The sequence below is a fragment of the Sciurus vulgaris genome, assembly GCF_902686455.1.
Source record: "Sciurus vulgaris genome assembly, chromosome: 2".
NCBI lineage: Eukaryota > Metazoa > Chordata > Mammalia > Rodentia > Sciuridae > Sciurus > Sciurus vulgaris.
Genome location: NC_136462.1, coordinates 23,622,714 through 23,644,855, shown reverse-complemented (window position 1 = coordinate 23,644,855; position 22,142 = coordinate 23,622,714). Strand labels below are relative to the sequence as shown.

The 22,142-nt window shown below is 35.2% G+C and overlaps 1 protein-coding gene across 3 annotated transcripts in view; it reads left to right on the top strand.

Moving 5' to 3' along the window:
* Nucleotides 1–22,142, top strand: part of TSHR (thyroid stimulating hormone receptor) — a 156,767-nt gene that overhangs the window by 80,990 nt on the left and 53,635 nt on the right. Inside the window, exons 2-3 of one of the 3 annotated variants that reach the window (XM_079128058.1) lie at nucleotides 9,900–9,971; nucleotides 14,202–14,276. The exons of 1 other annotated variant lie outside the window; for it this stretch is intronic. In XM_079128058.1, coding sequence (XP_078984184.1) covers nucleotides 9,900–9,971; nucleotides 14,202–14,276 — 147 coding nt within the window. The remainder of the gene's footprint in view (nucleotides 1–9,899; nucleotides 9,972–14,201; nucleotides 14,277–22,142) is intronic. One more of the 3 variants, XM_079128059.1, reaches the window with a different exon arrangement.

The window sequence follows — 22,142 nt, the reverse complement described above, 5'->3', positions numbered from 1 at the left end:
CCAGTCCCTTGAATCTGTTAGCTCTCTCTGACAAAGTACCTCAAAAGCAAAACTCCCATTAATCCTAGATAGATAGGATCAGGGGAGCATAGTGGCAGAATGAATGATTTAATATGAACAGCAGTGACCAAAGAACTTTTTATGCAAAGTTTTATCCAAATTTGACTCAAAGCTCTTCTGTTCATTTTATCTCACAGAAGGCTAGACCCTGGGCTTGTGGGAGAAGACAGTACTTCCTACAGGCATGATGAACAGAAACCCTTCCGTTCTTACTGTATTTATGTGGTTGTTCATTCTTACCTGAAGGTTGCTGCAGTTGAAAGGAAAGCTGATGATACAGGACTATACACAGACGTTTTCAGGAATGATGTCCTTGGACAGGGCCCTGTACCGTGCTTAATGTGAAGATGGCTTCCCAGAGACACTATTATATGGGCATCTGTGTGCATGAGTCATGTCTTGAGAAGCCCATCTGTATAGGACAAAGGGGTTGGAATTGGATGAATAAGTATACCACCAAAGTGGTATGATTATTTTAAACTGAAAACATATCTGAACAGACAGTAACTATAGTAAAAACCTAAACTTAAGTGAAACTTCCCCAAAATTAGCAGGCATTGACATTTGTCTGACAGAGCTTATTTTTGGGAAGAAAAAATTAAAAAAAAATATATATATATATATATATATAGCCAATTAGCACCAGGAAGTGTGAATTAGGTTGCATAACACCACCCTTACAATGGGGAAATTTCCAGCTAGGAAAGAGAGAGACTGCCCATTCACATTAGCATCCAAAAAGCCCACTATATAGCTGGATGTGGGGAGGCACACCTGTAATCCCAGTGAATTGGGAGGCTAAGACAGGAGGATTGCAAGCTCAAGGCCAGCCTTAGCAACTTAGGGAGGTTCTAAGCAACTTATGTAAATAAAAAAATTGTCTCAAAATAAAAAAAAAATTGATTTACTCTATGATAAAGTGCCCCTGGGTTCAATCCTCAGTACCAAAACCAAACAAAAACAACAACAACAAAAAAATCTAAAGCCCAATATAACTTTCCATACCTTCTCATTGATGCCCCACTCCCCCTGAGAAGTTCTTATATAAACCTTTATCTCTGGCTATTCAATGAGTTACTCCTTGCTGGGAAACTTCTGCATACACATGGAATAAACCTTGTTTTTTCTCCAGTTAAAAATAAACACATGAATACATAAGTAAAATAAATAATGCTACTGGTTTATGTATCTACTATATGATACTTTATCACTATTTCTACTTGTTAGTAAATTTATGTAGAACAGGATGCCACGTTACGCCCACAGCCGACTTGTGCATCTCATGCTCACTGAATGTCCTGATTTCATCAGGAGGCCACGTTGATAGATTGGCCCATACCATCTAGGTTTGCATAAGTGCACTCTGTGATGTTGGCATAATAATGAAATTGCCTAATGATGCATTTCTTAGAATGTATCACTGTCATTAAGCAACACACAATCATGGTTGCATTTCAGGGGCTCAGTAGCCAAACAGGCTCTGGCTATCCTATTGGACAGTGTGATCTGTTTTTTTTTCTTGATCACTGCTGCTTCAGTGAAAACATAAATCCAAACCAATCTCCATTTTCTGAATATTTAAGGAAGCCAGAAATCTAAAGGGTAATTCCATGAATACAAAATATCTACCTAAATAGGATCAGATATATAGTGGGACTTTTTGTTATCTATTACTTCATGATAATTTACTCTAAAATGTTGAGGTTTAAAACAACCACGAATGGGTTTGACTGGAGAGTTCAGGACAGCTTCATTCAAGCTGCCTTAGCAGAGATTGTCCCAGTGCTAGTCTCTGGTGGAACTTTGATTACAGCTCCCACATGTGTTCTCCTGGCATGGCAGTCTCAGTTGTTGTACTTCTTACATGGAAGTTCAGGGCTTCCAAGATTGCACTACAAGGAACTTGAGCAGAAGCGTCAAGGATTCTTCTAATCTAACCTCAGAATCCCAGAGTATCACTTCTGCCACATCCTTTGATCAAACAAATAACTAAGACCAGCCTAGATTTAAAGCATATTTTTACTACCATAGTGGGTCTCAGTAAATCTTCCCCTCACCTCAGTGGAAATTTTTGCATTATGCTATTTCTCTAAGCAATAGGAATGAAAAAGAAGTAGTCTGGAAAATATGAACCATAAAAAAGTGGAAATGCCATTAACAGCAATAGACCCCAAATGGCAGAGATGATGGAATTAATAAACAATGGTGTTAAAACATCTATTATAAGTCTTATAAGCAACCTTAAGAAAGTAAAATAAAGCATGGCCAGAATGAGAGAAACGGAATCTAGAAAGAAGACTCAAATGAAGCTTCTCAGGTTAAAAATATATAAAATGAAAAATTATGGGATTAAGAGTATTGAACACTAGAGAAGGAAAAAAACTGAAGTTGAAACCTTAGGAGTAGAAACTAACCAAAATTAAGCATAGAGGGCTAGGGATATAGCACAGTTGGTAGAATGTTTGCCTCGCAAGCACAAGGCCCTGGGTTCTAATCCCCAGCACCACAAAAAAAAAAAAAAAAAAAAAAAAAAAAAAAAAAAAAAAAAAAAAAAAAAATTAAGCATAGAGAGGAAAAAGAAAAAATTTGAGTGCCTCAGTGATCTATGTGACAATGTCAACTACTCTGACTTACAAGTGATGGAGCTACAGAGAAGATGAGAGAGAAAAGGACCAGAAAAACATTTTAGAGCAATAGTGACCAAAACTTGTCCACATTTGATGATAACTCTAAACCTACAAATCCAAGATGCTCTCAACAAACTCCACAAAGAATAAATGTAAAGAAAACTATACTAAGGCGCGTCATAATCATACTGCTGTCAATCGATGATAAAGAAAATATCTTAAAAGTAGCCAGAGAAAAGGCAGTATGACTTACAAAGAAATGAAGAACCAAAACAGACACATCGCCAGAAACTACTGACTGCAATGCCACAGAATCACATCTTTAAAGTAAAGAATGAAAATAAACCTGCCTACCTAGAATGTTACATACCCAGTGGGAGTATCTTTCCATATTGAAGGTTAGAGACTTTTTCTTATTAGAAAAAATCAAGCAAAGTCATTGCTAGCTGACCTGTATAAAAGAAAGGAGAGAGAAGAAATGAAAGAGAAAGAGAGAGAGAGAAGGAAAAGGAAGGAAGGAAGGAAACCGAATCACATTAAAGAAGACTTCAGCAGAAAAAAATGGAAATTTGGTTTTACATGAGTGAATAAAGAGCAGTAGAAATGGTGGTAGGCTGAACACGATTTTAATTCAGTGTGTAACAGTTGAAACACAAGCGCAGGAAGGAAAATTAATTCACTGAGAAGTGTTAACACTTGAAATGCAAATTCTGAATGGGAAGGACTTGTATAATGGTGGTCACTTTTCAAAGGCAATTAATTTTCTGCTTCCAAACAGCAACAGCAACAGCAACCAACAACACAAATGTTCACATACACATGTATATGCACACATACAGAAACACACACACACACACACACACACACACACACACACACACACTCAGCTCTCCTAAAGTGCTTGTCTCTGGTATTCCATATTTCTGAGTACAATGTATCAGTGATAAACATGGGCATACTTTCTCTTGAACATCTAGCTCTTTTTCCTGATGAGTTTGAAAGTTCCCTAAGCCAAGAAGTTTATTTTCCCCCCAGATACAATTCACTGGCAACACTTTAAAACTTAATGAGAAATGGTGAACTTCTGACCTGCCAAAAGGCATGTGAGAACCAGGGGAAAATGTTACCCTTTGCCAAAGCCCACATTGCCAGTTGTAAAGAGAGTTATTTTCAGAACACTGGACAGTGTTCATCAAGGGGCTTTTATGTAGAAGAAAGTGGAACACCAGCTACGTTTATGGACATCATCTTAGATACGACTAAGGACCTGCTGACGTTCGGCGCTTTGAAGTGTATAATTTTCTTTTATATCTACTCTGCCTTCTTAATATCAAAGTGTGGATGATGGAGAATATTATTGCCCTTTTTTTGATTGAAAGTCAAAGTCCTGACTCTCAACTCATCATTATCCTGCTTCCTTCGCTGATATTTTAATAACCTTTAGACCCTGCCATAAACATAAGCCTTCACATCTCACCTGAGGTCAGTTTCTCAGAGAACGTCCTCTCATAGGTCTTGTCCTCTTTCTCTTAGGACTAATGCAGTGATAACAATATAGTTTTGAAAGATGTAATACTAAGTGTAATGTGTAATTTTTTCCCCCTTAAAAATTCTATTTTTAAGGACCGGGGTTGTTGCTCAGTGGTAGAGCATTTGCCTAGTACTTGTGAGACATTGGGTTGAATCCTCAGCACCACATAAAAAAATAATAAATTAAATAAAAGGTATTGTGTCCATCTACAATTAAAAAAATAAATAATTCTATTTTTAAAAATTTTTAACCGAATGTTTATGAACAACCCAGTGTTCTAGAACAACCCAATCATAGTGTACGAGGACTAGTCCCAAGGTAATGTCAGAGAATGGACAGATGCAAGACTGAGGAATACAATTTATTGGAGGACTTACTGTCACAAGCATGGTCCTGCATAGCAGAAAGGCCATAATTTGAGTCAGAAAGAGAAGTGTATTTGTGGGTTAGGATGAACGTGACTTCTTCCTGGCTAGAATCTGCCTGGTTTATCTTAAGATAATATCAGAATCAGGCATATCTCTGGAGCTGGGTTCCAGTTATAAAGCAACATATACCACCCAACTGGTTTTGTCTATTTATGATTTGCTGGGAAACTATGCAAGAAAAATTCTCTAGGTATATACAGGGGCAATCATGGTGATTCATGACTCAAGATAGCTATAGTCATGCCAAGCTGAATCTACACAATAAATAGTTGTGTATATTTAAGGAATACGATGTGGTGTTTTGATACTGGTATATATTTTGCAATAATCAAATCTTGCTAATTAACATCTATCACCTGATATACTTGTCACGTCTTCATCATGAGGATATTTAAAACCCATTCTTGGCCAAGCACAGTGACTCACATCTATAATCCCAGCAGGTCAGGAGGCTGAGGCAGGAGGATCACAAGTTCAAAGCCATCCTCGGCAAAAGCGAGGTGCTAAGCAACTCAGTTAGACCCTGTCTCTAAAGACAAAATAGGACTGGGAATGTGGCTCAGTGTTCGAGCCACTCTTTTCACACTTTTGACATATGAGGTACATTTTAATTCACTACAATCACCATACTGTGCAATAGATCACCAATTCAGATGTGACTCTCAATCAGAAACACCCTCACAGTCACATCCTGAATAATGTTGAACCAAATATCTTGGCATCGATGGCTCTAGGAAAGGAAGAAACTAATTACAAAATTAGTAGAATACAGGAAATGATTAAGATCAGAACTGAAATTAATTAAATTGAAATTTTAAAAATTACAAAGGATCAATACCACAAAGACTTGGTTCTTTGAAAAAATTTTAAAGAAGATTGATAAACCCTTAACCAAACTAAGAAAGAAAAGACCTAAATCAACAAAATGAGAGATGAAAAATGAGATATTACCATTCAAAGTTCAGGCAGCAAGTAAACCAGTGCTTAAGTGCTTCTCCCTTGATGGCCTTGTGACTCCATTTTGAAAAGCTCTTATAATGTGGTTTTAATTGTAATTTTCCTTTTATTTTTATGTAAATTAGGTCCAAAGGAAATATTTGACTCTCAGTCTTATTCTTAATGGTAATTCTTGATTAAGTCAATCACAGAAAAAAATTTAGATTATATCATCAGCTTATGTTTATTCTGTTTATTCTCATTTATAATATCTATATCTTAAAATCATTATGATATTGCAAAGAATAGAGTCCACCTAGTATATAAAACTATAGCTATAAACTTTTTCCTGATCAGTTTTATTTAATGCCTTAATCATTAATAGTAAAAGCTTATACTATAATAGGAGATAAGTTTTTTGAGATTTTTATTATATTTTAGAAAAACCAATCATTATATTTTTATATAGAATCATCAAAGACAAATAAAAAGCAGAGTATCTAGCGTTTTGGAATATAAAATAAATACTATTTTGATGCTAATTCCATAGTAAAACATCTTGAAACTTTTCTAATATTTTTGTCAGAAGAATATTTATGTACTTTTCTTTTTCCACTAATATTCAAAATGTATTCTGAAATTAACATAAAATATCCAGCCAAATAATCATATTCTCTCTCTGTTTTACCTCCCATCTGTTTTTTAAAAATACTTTTATTAATTTATTTTTATGTGGTGCTGCTGGAGATCAAATGCTTCACATGCGGCCAGGCAAGCGCTCTGCCACTGAGCTACCGCCCCAGCACCCCCATCTGCTTTTAAAGCAGTGAATGTTGTAGAGAGCAGCAGAGGTGAAATGACTGCTAGGGTCACACAGAGTAACAGGCAGGAGTTTATTACAAAAAGCAAAATAAATAAACAATATAGGTACTGGGAGGACTGTCTCCCAAGAGAACAGTGTAGCTCTTAAAGAGTTGGGGTTTTTAAGGGTTTTTAGTTCCTTTGTTCTTGCCTTAGTTTTTTTTTTTTTATATCTCCCTAAATTGTTTATTTCCCTTTGTATAACCCTCAGCAAATTTTCTTTGTCAGGGTCATAATGACTTAATCACAAGGGGTGGCTGTGACATGGTTTTGGTAATGACCTGCTTACAATGGGAAAGTGGGGAGGGACAACATGGTTACAAAAAAGTAGCTGTGACTTGGTCTTGTTTCCTTAAGGAACTATAATCAACTCTTCCCCAGGAGGTTTGACACACCATGTTCCCATTTTCCATGATGGTTGAATGCTTTGATAAAGTTTTGTGTTATCTCCAATCCTGTAACTCAACGACCCCCCTATCTGATGTCCTTCTCTCCCCTCTTGCTCTTGGCTGACTGACTACCTAACAGAAATCACAATGTTTAAGTTTCTTTGAATAAAGAAAATGTTGACAATGGAAAGAACATCCAACTGCTTGCCCCTAGAAGGAGGGACAAAGAAAAGCATATTGATGATAAACATTCTGTCAGTTAGCTCTAGCTATAAAACTGCTGCATAACAGAACAACTCCAAAACCTCCCGAAGAGTTATTGCTCAAGAATCTGAGGTCAGCTAGGTCAGCAAGGCATCCACTTATTACAATAGTTTGTTCTCCTCAGCTCTCATCTTGCAGTAAAACTTTGAGAAAAAAAAAAATAGAACAAAAGATCCAGAAATAAAGATGCTGTCTTCATTATTTAATTCATTAGATGCCATGTCCCTGCCGATCATTCTTGTTCTTTATTTGAAGAGAAATAGATGCCTTGGAAGAACGTGCTTTCTAAATGTTTTCATAAGGTAAATCAGAAAATAGCATTTTAAAATCTAGGAAACAAAGCAAAGGAAAACCTAAGGTAATACTTGATGAATAGAGAGGCAACAATTGATTCCAAAAGTAAAAACATTAAAAATGAATACTTAATTTTGGATTTGTTTTTCTAGATTATGTAATGTTACTATGGATGGATACACAAAGACAAAATGTGTACATTGATAAATTGTGATTGAATTTTAATTTATATGATTCAGTTCACTCCAATAATTCATTTAGCATTATTGAAATCCATCTTCCAACCAAGGCTGTGCTATAATGATCACAATATTAAGTTCATCCAACAAATAGATCATTTACTTCCATTTTAGGCTAGAATGACTGACACCTCCTCCTTCACTTTTGAAAATTTGTTGTGTATATAATATTATAAAGACAACTGCCTTTAGATATATAAGGCTTACTGGTTTATGTGTATTGGTGGACTTTTTTTTTTTTTGGTACCGGGGATTGAACTCAAGGGTGCTCAACCTCTGAGCCACATCCCCAGTCCTATTTTGTATTTTATTTATTTATTTATTTTTCAAAATAAAAAATCAAAAAGGCTGTAGATGTGACTCAGTGGTTAAGCACCCCTGGGTTTAATCCCCAGTACCAAAAATAAATATGTATTTTATTTAGAGACAGGGTCTCACTGAGTTGCTTAGCACCTCACTTTTGTTGAGGCTGGCTTTGAACTCGAGATCCTCCTTGCCTCACCTCTGGAGACACTTTGATTACAGGCATGCACCTGGCTTGGTGGGCTCTCATGGTAAGAAATCTAGGTGGAAAGAATATTTTGTTCAGCCTTAAAGTGTGTATACTTTGGGTATGAGGGAAAGAGACTTCAAGAAACAGGATTCATATAGTTCAGAAACTCATAACTTGGGAAGGAAAATAAACATTGTTTGAAACTTTAACTCAAAGTCTACTAAGTTGCATTTACATACTATTTCTGTTCCGTGTCAGACTTCTTAGAAACCATTGCAATTTTATTATAATTTACGATTTAATCCACTGTATGTTCACTGTATGTGAACACGGGCTACACCCCTCAGTGTTGAGTCAGTGCGTTGTACAGTTTAGGCCCACATTACCTATAAGCACTGTGTGCAGTGTTATAATAGGTATGCCCTCAACATTTTGCTTTAGGGCAGCTCCATAAGACCATCTTTCAGTTTAAGAAACTCAATCTTTTGGGGTGATACCTAACAGGTGTGTACTTTATCCTTTGTTTTCCTTTGGCATGCCCCAATTTCACACAGAGATTTTAGTAGAACAACTTGTTCTTCTCATATCTTTTTAATTTAAGAATCCTGGATCTATATCAATAAGCTCTTAATCAACCCAATTAAGAGAATGTAGATGAGAGAACTTCAAGGCAGGAGAGGTAACTTAGGAACTTGGATTTCTGAAATCACGTAAAGGCAACATTGGGTTTCGTGGTGAAACACGAGGCATTGCAGAGTTGATAATTTGCCCTTTGGTTCTTCCTGTTGCCCTCCTGTACACATATGTTAATAGTCCTTTTAAAAACTCATTCGGCCTGCTGATATTTTGTAGGCAAGTTACAGATACATTTTAAGCACTGCAAAAGTGAGTAGTCCAAAGCAACCATAGATCAAGAAAATAAATTATTGAGAAATAATCCTGCAGTCAAAAGGGAAAAGACACAATGTTAGCCTACTAGCTATCAACAGGGTTCTAAATGAATGGTTGTGAGTACCAATGTTTAAATGGCAAAAAGAGAACCTTGGAGAAAACGTGTAGTGTGTGAGGCATTGTCTGTTTTTGCAAAGTGAGTGAGGACACAGGCACACCTGTTTCCATACCACATTCTGTCCAAGTCAACTCTAGATAGAAGGAAATTTAACAAATGGAACATCTAGGAGGAGAGGCGCCCTGGAATGTATGAAGATATTTTCTTATACATGAAGAAAGAAGCCTGTCAGTCAGTTTCCTCTAACCTGCAGCAAGTAGACAGTAAGATCAAGGTAATTGCTGGACACCTTTGTTTGGGCAAAACCATCATAACCATATCACTATTTTTAACCTCTAAGATAAAATAAATGCATTTAATCCCTTTTTAATATATACTTAATATATATCCTGATGGCATGCCAAGTCATTTCTACAGACAAGTGCATGATATGAACTCAATAGTCCTGGTAAACTTATGATCATATTATGCTGGCCTTCAATTGACCAGTGGAATGTGGTAATTGGCAAAGGATACTAGTTTACTATTGATCCATTGGTGAAATTTGAATATTTGTTTTCTGCATCTGAATCTCTCTCAACTCTTATACTGCTGGGGAAATTTTTATGTTTTTAATTGAGTACTATTTTATTGATTATGAAAGATGAAATATGTGTTGTAAGAACTGTTGTGCTTCTAATAATGTGGGTTTTTTTTTTCTTTTACAATTAAGAGTTATGGGAGAGAACCAATAGTGAAAATTCTAATTCATAACTGTTATTTTCATAGGAAGCTCACAGAGACTCATCTGAAAACCATTCCCAGTCTTGCATTTTCAAATCTGCCCAATATTTCCAGGATGTAAGTCATTTTTTAATATAAAGAAAAGTTTGAAATTGTGATATGCTACTTTCTAAATATGTTCTGTTGAGGGAAATACTTGTTGTTGTACTTGCATGACTCAATGATGTCTTTATTTTTAATAGACTTGAAAATATGATGTCTGTTGATTTTGCTACATCCCTAAATCTTAATTCCTAGATAATTTTTTAAACTTAAAGCAAATTTAAATTGATTTGATTGTGAGAAGTTCTTTGTTCGTTTTGTGGTACTGGGGATTGAACCCAGGGCACTCTACCACTGAACCACATCTCCAGCTCTTTTTATTATTTACTTTGAGACAGGGTTTTGCTAAATTGCTGAGATTGGCCTTGAATAAGTGATTTTCCTGCCTCAGTCTCCTGAGTCAGTGAAATTACAGGTATACGCTGTCTCCAACAATAAGTTGATCGTTCTTGATATGTTTTAATAAATTTTGTGACGTGGTCAAAACTTAGCTGAGAATCTCTCCCATAAACATCTGTATATGTCTATTTCTAATCCCTCTAGCCAATTGATTTACTTTTCACCACCAATACAAATGTTTGCATTTGGTCAAGAATGTGCCCATTGTTTTCAGACTTCTCTCATTTAAAAAAGAGAACAGAATTAAAAATTACTTCAAACAATCAAAACTGAATTGCTGTACACTCAGTGAGGACAAAAAGAAGTTCTGGATTGGGTTGACAACTAGCGTATCTGTGTATGAAATGAGTCAGGTCTTCATTTCATTTCACAGATTCTGACAGGCAATCTAGGTAATTTAGGCACACCAAATAACACCACCAGGAGCAACCTGCACAGTTTCTGGCTAAATCTCTTCATTTTATGACCATTTATTATTTATCATGTTATGGCAGTAGTTCTTGACCAGAGACATTTGACATTTTTGCTTGTCAGAACTGAAAAGGAGCAGCTACGGGCAGCTCATGGGTAGCAGGGTAAGACGCTACTAAGCATCTTGCAGTACACAAGAAAGCCTGCACGGTAAAAACTACCTAGGTCAAAGATCTACAGTGCCAAAGCGGAGAGACCATTCTAACTGAGCATCTCTGCAAGTTTTCATGCTGCTAAATGGCCTTTTTCGATTCCCCTGATAGTCCTCTCTCATCCCTCTTCTTTTTGTCAGTGCAAGTATATTCTGTAGACCTTATGACATAGAGATAATTTACATAATTTTTATTCATTCAACAAATATTTATTTGACCACTACTATGTGCCAATCACTGGTCTAAGAATGAGGGATACAGCAGAGAACAAATGAAGAAAGATCCATGCTCCCATGAAGTTTATATCCAAATAGGAGGACATAGACAATGAACCAAAAACATAAGTACATTATGTATTTTGAAAGTAATAATGTATAAGAGGGAAAGAAAAAAGTAGACTAGGGAGCCTTGGAAGTTCTAGACATGTGGGGCCTTTGGAGCAGATATTTGAGTACAGATTGAGACTTGAGAGTCATGAACAGGCAGAGGTAACTGAGACCAGGGAAAGGTATTAGCAGAGAAAGAGAAGTGAAGAGTGAAGGGAGAATGATTTTAAGAGCATGTGGTCCTTGAGGGAGGAGGGGGTGGGATCCAAACAGAAGAACTGACTTTCTATAGGAAGATGGTCTCCTTCTGCACTGTTAACAAGAGAGGTCTAATAACAGGTGGGGATAGATGCAGGTAAATGAATAGGCTGTTTGACCAGGAGTTCAAGCAATTCCCATTTTGAGGTTTCAATCTTTTCTAAAAATTATTAAAAGATTGCCTACTAAGATTAAAGGTGGAGCTGGCAGATTTAGAAATTTGAAGCTATAAGCAAAAACATGGACAGTTAAGAGGAGAATTGACTGAGATGAAGAGGACATCCAGGAAGATTCAAAGGCCCCACCAAGGTTTCTTCCAGGATGTCTGTGCTGTCGTGGCCACTGGATTATGTTCCGTATACCCCTTCAGAGCACTGAGCACCTTGCATGTTAATCCCATTTACTTGTTTCATTTATAACTACTATGAGTTCCTTGAAGCTATAGAATGTCTGTCAATGTCTGAATATAGTAGTATATGTTCAATAGATATTTGTTGAATGAAAGCAAATACATATGCATGACTGATAATTAAAGATACAGCATATCTCAGGGCATGGAGGGAGAGCACCAGAGTGACACTAGGTGTGTGTGGACCAGTACAAATTCCCACCCATTATTCTGGCATAATTATTAATAGTACAAATTTTTGTCTAAGTTGAACAATAAATAATGTTGTCACTGTAATAATCATGTAAGATTTACATGCTAAGAATTTTGAAAAAGAGGTGGAATCTGATCTTTTTCTAGTTACAAAAATGGAATAAAGGGGCTGGGGAGATAGCCCAGTTGATAGAGTGCTTGCCTTGCAACCCTGAGTTCAATTCTCCAGCACTGTAAAAAAAAAAAAAAAAAAAAAAAAAAAGGAATAAAATGAGCAGGGAATCACTACTTTTATCACTCTGAAAAAGTGGTTCCTATGTGTTCTCTCCACAACCAAGCTATAACTGCCCTTTAAGGAGGTTTCCTTAGGTTGGAGAAACTAAAAGTTCAGTTCGATGATGTCAGCTGAATGATTAACACTCTAAAATCTTGAGAAAGGCTTGGACTTTTTAACCAAGAGTAGAAAATGCAGAGCAATGGATACAATGAAAACCTGGGGGAGCAACTTGTCAGTCTTCAAGATGAATCTTGCTCTTCTGGATGGCTCACATTCATGCATGATAAATCCCCACAGTCCTGAACAATAAATCACTCCACTTAAAAGATTCCATTGTTTCCTCTATTAGAGAAATAATATTTGGATCAAAACAATTTATATAATGTTGCTATCCACAAAGGGCAAAGAGGTTTGGGAGACCTTATAAATCAAAGGATAATTGTTTAGAGAATAGGTCATTCAAAACAAAAAGCACAGGGCCATTACAATCCCCACAATAACCAGGGAAAAATGTTCAGAGTGCAACAATTAGTATTCCTCTCATAAGCATTGTGTCAATGAAAATATTTTACTAGCAGATTCAACTCAAACTATAGATTAGTGATTCTCAACCTTGCCTGCACATTAAAATCACCCAGGTTGCTTTTGAAAAATAAAAGCGCTTGATTCATTCCTCATAAACTGATTCAATTATCCTGGGCCAGGTCTTGAACATCTGTGTGTTTTAAAAGCCCTGCAGGTAGTTCAATTGTGTGTCCAGGGTTGAGAATCTCTACCATGGTTACGAGTGGACACCATCTGTTAATCATTAATTTTCTCAAATGTCATAGAAAAGCCTCTCCATAGAAAATGGTCATTGAATTTGTCTGCGTTCGTCATTCTCATTACAAGATGGAATTTGAGAACACTATTTGAAACATAAGTCCTTACATATTTCTGTCAAGTCCTGTTTAGGGGTTTCTCTTTTCTTCTCTTTAGTTCTTAAAACTTTTATTTGAGTTCTTTTTTTGCTTATAAAGTTCAAGACAAATCTTGAATTTTCTGCTTCATTCAAACTCAGGAAGAGAGGTCAGGAGAGAATATATAAGTCACCACCCTGTGGAACGTTCCACTAGAGAATTATGGTTTTCTCTTCGTCCTCTTTGAAATTATACTTCTAATCCTACGCTATTAGGTGCACTATTAAAAATGATTCTTATTCTAATTTTCTTGCTGCTTTTAGTAACCCATTCACTCATATAGTTGTTGACTTAACACATGTTTATTGAGAATCTGTTACATGCCAAGAACCATAAAAGACATTCAGGATTCAATGATCAAAACCAGACACAATTCTCCATTTCAGAGAATATAGTCTAATAAAATAACATGCATCAAATATCAACCAGACTATAAGAAAGTTATCCTGTGATAATTAATGAAGGGAGATGTTTTATGGTTCTATGAGGATATACAGTGGGGAATTTAACCTGGTCAAGAAGGTGGGAGAAAGCTTCTAAAGGAAGCAACAGTTGGATGAAACTTTGAGATGAACTAACATAATTTACTGAGAAAGTTTAGGTATCATGGGACCTGTATATGTATTTTACATATACAATCACATTATTATTTTAATTTTAGCAGCATTTGACAGAATACCTATGGGCTGTGCATGCTGCATGATCTGGGAAGGCTCTAACAAAGAAGTTATGTCAGAGTAGTATATCTGGAGTTCAAGTCCTGCTAACTTTCTACTGTGTCTTATATTTTTGTGATGTCCAGCTACTTATCTATAGATGGAACTCTGCAGCAGTTGGAATCACATTCCTTCTACAATTTGAGCAAAATGACTCACATGTAAGTACAAGGAAAAGTGCAATAGAGACCTGAGCAACTCCAAATGTCCATGAGAGCTGGATTCCAGATCATAGTCAAATCTCTGTTTATGATTAAATTTGCAACTTGTTCTTTCTCAGTGTATATTAATCCATCCTAATTACTTTTCATTTACATATTTGGAAATTAAAGACAATATAATGTTCTTGATTTTCATTCATTCTATTCCTACTATGTCAGCAGATTTTACTGGTATGAATGTTAGTACATCCATAAATATATACTGAGTCTCCACGTGATTCCAGAGCCTGTCTAAGAGTCTGCAAAATGGATATCTTTTTCATTTATTGGGAGAGAGAAGGATTGTTTAGTGAGATTGGATGGGAGGAGTTGATAACTTTATCTCTGGAGTGGGTAAGAGTTGAATTTGAATGCTGTCTTCTCTGCTTGTCCACTAAGTATGGTCAAGTTAAGTAATCTTTCCTAGCCTCGTTTGTATGATAAAGTTATTAAATCTTCCATCTTCATTTGGTTATTGTAAATATAGAATGATATAATGCAGGTAAGCATTTACAACCATGCCTAGCATATTAAATTAATCAATGTACTTCAAAAATAATTTTCTGTTTTTACTTCTCTAGTACTTTTTAATCAATAAGAAGTTTTACATAAACAATCACATTATTATTTTAAGCATTACATCATTTTCATCATGTATTATGAAATATTAACTTTTTAACAAGAGTGTATTAGTTAGCTTTCTGTTACTATAACAAAATACCTGAAACACTTTACTTATAAAGTGAAAGGGTTTAGTTTGGTTTATAGTTCCGAAGTTCCAAACCAAGATCAGTGAGAGGAGAGAGAAAAGGTGTTAGTTTGGTCTCTGGTGAGGTTGCAAATGATGTTGGGAGTAAAGGTCAGAGCAAATTGCTTACCTTAAGAGCCAGGAAGGGACTGGGTCCCACAATCCCCTTTAAGAGTTTGCCCCTAATGACCTAAGAACCTTCCATTGGTCCCTACCCCAAAAAGGTCCATAGCACCACCCAATAGTGCCATCCTGGGGATCAAGCCCTTAACACATGAACACTTATGGAATACTCACCCAAACCATAACAATGAATAAACACAAAACTGTCAATGTATAAATGCTTGATATCTTCTAGACAGGATGTTATATATCTTATATGCATTATTTGTTTAGCCCTCATTTAACCCTGTGAGGTGAAAATCATTATTTCCATTATTTATGTATGAAAAACATACATGCAGAAAGGTTAAATATATTTTTCCTGGTCACACAGTTACTAAGGAGTTTTCATACTATAAATTTCTGACTCAGAAATTCTTACAGATGCACTATATTATGCTGCCTTCAAGAATACTGAGACCCAAAATGTTGCTTCCAACTCTGATAGGATAGCTCACTTCAGATTGACCATTAGTTTGAGAGTAACTAGACAAGATGGATGAGAGAAAATTCATTTTAAAGATTTTGGAGTGTTGTACAGACAGCAAGGACTCAAGAGGAGATAAATCCTTAAAACAATATTTCATAATTTTCTTCATGAGGCATTTGCTGATTTGTAAACAATAATGTAGAGACTAAAATTCTAATCAGAGGTATAAGCAGTCTAATAGGTTTGGGACTTACCAAGAAGGATGGTTCTTAGTAAATAACATGTGGTTTCACTTGGCATCCCAGATGAGAAGTATGGGGTAATTAGAAATAGATCAACCTTCACAAAGACAGAAGTCCAGATTTGGATCAGTAAAAAATAATGGGGCACATATGAAAAAAAAAAAAAAAAAAAAAAAGAAGTCAAGAATTTATGGGAAAAATATTTTAAAAAAAGAACAAGAGAAGAAAAAGAAAGTAATCCATAGGAAAAACAGATATTAGCGTTATTAGACATAGATTTAAAAATAACTATTATTTAATGAGTTCAAAAATTTAAGTGATAAGAGAGATAATAGAATAGAACTAGAAGCTATAAAAAATGATCGGTTAGAAACTCCCAAACTCAGACTGGGGTTGTGGCTCAGTGGAGGAGCAATTGTCTGGCACTGGGTTTGATCCTCTGTGCCACATATAAATAAATAAAATAAAGGTATTGTATCCATCTACAACTAAAAATATATATTAAAAATAACTCCCAAACTTAAAATGTCAATAATTGAAAATGAAGATCTAAAGACAGGAGTTTAACAATAGATTAGACACAACTCAAAAGAGAATTAGTATCCTGGAAGATAGGTCAAAGAATATACCTGACTGAAGTATGGAGGGAAAAAAAGTTAAGAACTATATGTCATGTAAAAGGTCAAGCATATCTATTGTTGGGTTCCAAGAAAAAGAAGAAAGAGTGAATGAGTAAATACATATTTGAAAGAAAATTTTCAATTCTCTTATGAGATATCAAGACACAGATTTTAGAAGGACAGCAAATCCCAACTAGATAAATACAATGAAAATCTCATTAGGCACATCACAGTAGAATTGCTAAAATCCAAAGACAAAAAGACAATCATTAAAAAGCAAGAAAAAAATAGATGATACTTTCTAAGATAATAGCAACAAGAAATGAATGAACTCATAAAACAAAAGAAAGATATCTTCAAACAACAAAATAACAACAGCAAATACCTGCCAACACAACAAAAACATTCTTTACAACTGAAAAGAATGATACTTAAAGCAAACAAAAATTGAATTTGTCTTCATTAGGGTCATATTAAAGGAACTATTAAATGAAATGAGTCAAAGAAAAAATGATCCCACATGGTAGCACATTCTGTGTAGGAAGAAATGAAAAGAAAAAAAATATGTGGAGGACAAGTGGCAAGAAATTAAAGAAATAAAGAATTGCTGAAAGTAGATTTAACCCCAAATAATTACTGCATTAAATGTAAAAGGACAAAATATTCTGTAAAATACAGAGATCATCAGATTGGCAACTTTAAAAAAACCCAACAATATGATGCTTACAAGAGACTTATTTTAAATGCAATATAGAAAAGTTGAAAGTTAGAGGATTAAAAATATATAACATGCAAACAGTAGCCAAGAGAAAACTTATGTAAATATAACATAAACATGAAGTCTTACTATATATCCAAATGGGTTCTTCATAGTGGTAAAAAGAATTACTACACAAAAATAATATAATGATTCTAAATTTAATGTTTATAAGAGCATAGCTTTAAACCAGATAAAACAGAAATTGCCAGAACTATGAAAAGAAATAGTCCATGATCATAGTGGAAGCCGATTTTAAAATAGCTTATCAATATTTAATAGAACAAGTGTACCAAAAAAGTAAATAACTTCACAGAAGAAACATAATCGATCAACAAACATATGAAAAAATGTTCATCATCTCTTGCAATTAGAGAAATGCAAATCAAAACTACTCTAAGATTTCATCTCACTCAAGTCAGAATGGCTACTACTAAGAACACAAGCAATAATAAGTGTTGGCAAGGATGTGAGGGAAAAGGCACACTCATACATTGTTGGTGGGACTGCAGATTGGTGCAACCACTTTGGAAAGCAGTATGGAGATTCCTTAGAAAACTTGGAATGGAACCACCATTTGATCCAGCTATCCCACTCCTCGGTTTATACCCAAAGGATTTAAAATCAGTATACTACAATGATGCAGTCACATCAATGTTTATAGCAGCTCAATTCACAATAGCTAAACTATAGAACCAATCTAGATGCCCTTCAACAGATGAATGGATAAAGAAAATGTGGTACATATACATAATGGAATATTAGCCTTAAAAAAGAATGAAATTATGGCATTTGCAGGAAACTGGATGGAACTAGAGAATGTCATGCTAAGTGAAATAAGCCAATCCCAAAAAAACAAATGCTCAATGTTTTTTCTGATAAGTGGATGCCGATCCGTAGTGGTGGGTGGGTAGGGAAGAATGAAGGAACTTTGGATTATGCAGAGGGGAGTGAGGGGAGGGGTGGAGCAGTGGGGTTAGGAAGAACAGCAGAATGAGACAGACATTATTACCCTATATACACGTATGAAAAAAATTTTAATGTTTTTAGAGCTATAAAAGAGTAAATAATTATATTAATAAATAAAAAGAATCAAAAAACAATTTACAAACTTGATCTTGTCTTATAAAAAATATATCCAACAATTGCTGAGTACATCCTCTTTTTCAAGGACACATGGAATAATTGCTAGAATTGACCACATGTGGGGCCACAAAGCAATTCTCAATCGCTTACAGAAAATTAAAATCAAGCATGTTCTTTGACCAGTAAATAACCTGACTTCTAAATAATTCTGACTGCTGAATAACCATGGGTTAAAAAAGAAATCACAATAGGCATAGAAAAAGGTTTTTAACTAAACGAAAATAAAAATACCATACCAAAATCTGTGGGATGCAGTTAACGTCATGCTCAAAGAAAAATGTGCAGACTTAAAATGACATATGCTACACCACTTCTATTCAACATTGTTCTTGAGACTCTAGCCAGAGCAATTAGAAAAACCAAAGAAATTAAAGGGATACGAATAGGAAAAGAAGAACTCAAACTATCCCTGTTCACTGATGACATGATTATATATTAGAGGAACCTGGAAATTCCACCAGAAAACTCTTAGAACTCATAAGTGAATTCAGTAAAGTAGCAGGTTACAAGATCAATGCTCATAAATCCAATGCATTTTTATACATAAGTGATGAATCTTCAGAAAGAGAAATTAGGAAAACTATCCCATTCACAATAGCCTAGAAAAAAATAAAATACTTGGGAATCAATCTCACAAAAGAGGTGAAAGATCTCTACAATGAGAACTACAGAACACTAAAGAAAGAAATTAAAGAACACCTTAGAAGATGGAAAGATCTTCCATGTTCTTGGATAGGAAGAATTAATATTGTCAAAATGGCCATACTACCTAAAGTGCTATACAAATTCAATGCAATTCCAATTAAAATCCCAATGCCGTACCTTACAGAAATAGAGCAAGCAATCATGAAATTCATCTGGAAGAATAAGAAACCAAGAATAGCTAAAGCAATCCTTAGCAGGAAGAGTGAAACAGGGGGTATTGCAATACCAGATCTTCAACTCTACTACAAAGCAATAGTAACAAAAACGGCATGGTATTGGTACCAAAATAGAAAGGTAGATCAATGGTACAGAATAGAGGACACGAACACAAACCCAAATAAATACAATTTTCTCATACTAGACAAAGGGGCCAAAAATATGCAATGGAGAAAAGATAGCCTCTTCAACAAATGGTGCCGGGAGAATTGGAAATCCATATGCAACAGAATGAAACTAAACCCATATCTCTCACCATGCACGAAACTAAACTCAAAATGGATTAAGGACCTCGGAATCAGACCAGAGACCCTGCAGATTATAGAAGAAAAAGTAGGTCCAGATCTTCAACCTGTCGGCTTAGGACCAGACTTCCTTAACAGGACTCCCATAGCACAAGAAATAAAAGCAAGAATCAATAACTGGGATAGATTCAAACTAAAAAGCTTTCTCTCAGCAAAGGAAACTATCAGTAATGTGAAGAAAGAGCCTACAGAGTGGGAGAATATCTTTGCCAATCATACTTCAGATAGAGCGCTAATCTCCAGAATCTATAAAGAATTCAAAAAACTCTACTCTAAGAATACAAATAATCCAGCCGACAAATGGGCTAAGGAAATGAATAGACACTTCCCAGAAGAAGATCTACAAGCAATCAACAAACATATGGAAAAATGTTCCACATCTCTAGTAATAAGAGAAATGCAAATCAAAACCACCCTAAGATTCCATCTCACCCCAATTAGAATGGCGATTATCAAGAATACAAGCAACAACAGATGTTGGCGAGGATGTGGGGAGAAAGGTACACTCATACATTGCTGGTGGGGCTGCAAATTAGTGCAGCCACTCTGGAAAGCAGTGTGGAGATTCCTTAGAAAACTTGGAATGGAACCACCATTTGACCCAGCTATCCCACTCCTTGGCCTATACCCAAAGGACTTAAAATCAGCATACTATAGAGATACAGCCACATCAATGTTCATAGCTGCTCAATTCACAATAGCCAGACTGTGGAACCAACCTAGATGTCCTTCAATTGATGAATGGATAAAGAAACTGTGGTATATATATACAATGGAATATTACTCAGCCATAAAGAATGATAAAATTATGGCATTTGCAGGCAAATGGATGAAACTGGAGAATATCATGCTAAGTGAGATAAGTCAATCTCAAGAAGCCGAAGGACGAATGATATCGCTAATAAGTGGATGATGACATATAATGGGGGAGGGGAGGGTTAGTGTTAGGGTTAGAGTTAGGGTTAGGGAGGGGGGCAAGTATGGAGGAAGGAAGGACTGTATAGAGGGAAAAGAGGGGTGGGAGGGGTGGGGGGAAGGGAAAAAATAACAGAATGAATCAAACAACATTACTGTATGTAAATTTATGATTACACAAATGGTATGCCTTTACGCCATGTACAAACAGAGAAACAATATGTATCCCATTTGTTTACAATAAAAAAAATACATTATTAAAAAAAATGACATATCCTAGAAGAAAAGACTAAAATTAAATTGTTGTGCATTTTTCACAAGAAATTTATGAAAGAAAAAAATCAAAACCAAAGAAAATAGAATAATACTGAGTCCCCCAAAAGCTGAAGATTTTGTATAGTGGGGACAACAGTTCACAAACTTTAAAAACAAATATGACTTCAAATATAATTTTCATTTATCAAATTATTTTGTCTCTCTCACCAAAGAGTAAAAGCAACTAATTTGTAATAGATCCCTCTATACACTGATGACTTTAAAAGCAACTCTATTGTTTTCATTTTTTTCCTCTTAAAGTTTCCAGTGGTTGTTATGTTTTATGTTTTCTTATAAATGTATATTTTCCCTGAGCAGTTTTCTCTTCTTAGAGAAAACTTAAATATAATAATTAAAAACAGAATAAGCCTATAAATGAGGATCCCAAAAGATATATATTTGAGGTGTTGAGAGTCTAATATCTTAGAAAATAAAAATAATTAGTCTTGCATTCTTCAAAATTTCATAACATATCTGATACACACACACACACATATGTATATATGTGTGCAAATGAATTTGCTCAGATAAGTGAAGATTTTTGGAAGCATGACCCAAATGTTTAATGCATTTATTTTTAATCATTTATTAAGCAGTGACTACTTAACAAGAAAAGCATCATGCTATTTGTGTGAGAGAAAGAAAGCTCAAAAAATCACTCACCTTCCTACTAGGAATTGAGAATGATTTTGTGTAGATAAGATATGAAGCCAAATATCAATATGAAATAATTTGTTTTATCTATAGACCACATGGTACTATCAACCAAACTTTCCTAGGATCCAGAAATGTAGAATTAAACCCCTCTTAAACCATGTAGAATTTTCTCCAAGGGTAGATGCTAAACCAGGAATATGTATTTCAAATGCCAGGGCATCTTGCCAGCATTTATTGAAATGCTTCAATGGGAACATCGGTAGTAAAAGAACAAGATGTTATTCTGTTTTTTGTGTATCTCCTTCCTTGCTGCCTCCCAGACTTGTTTTGGTTATGTGATTTGGTATATAGGAGGCTGAACTAGAGAAACACAGGAACTTGTAGTGTTCCCACTACTAACCATCCCTGCCAGTGCCTGTTCAGCCTTCTTCCAATAAAGCTCTATAAGGTCCTATAAGATGACTTCCCAACTCATGTTTAGATTTTGTTCTGTGATATGGAGCATTGGAACATAAGCACTAAAATTGTTTCTGTTAGTGACCTAGAGCTAGCATTAACAAATATAAAATTACCCACTCATTCAGTAAATGCAGTATAATTAACACTTGC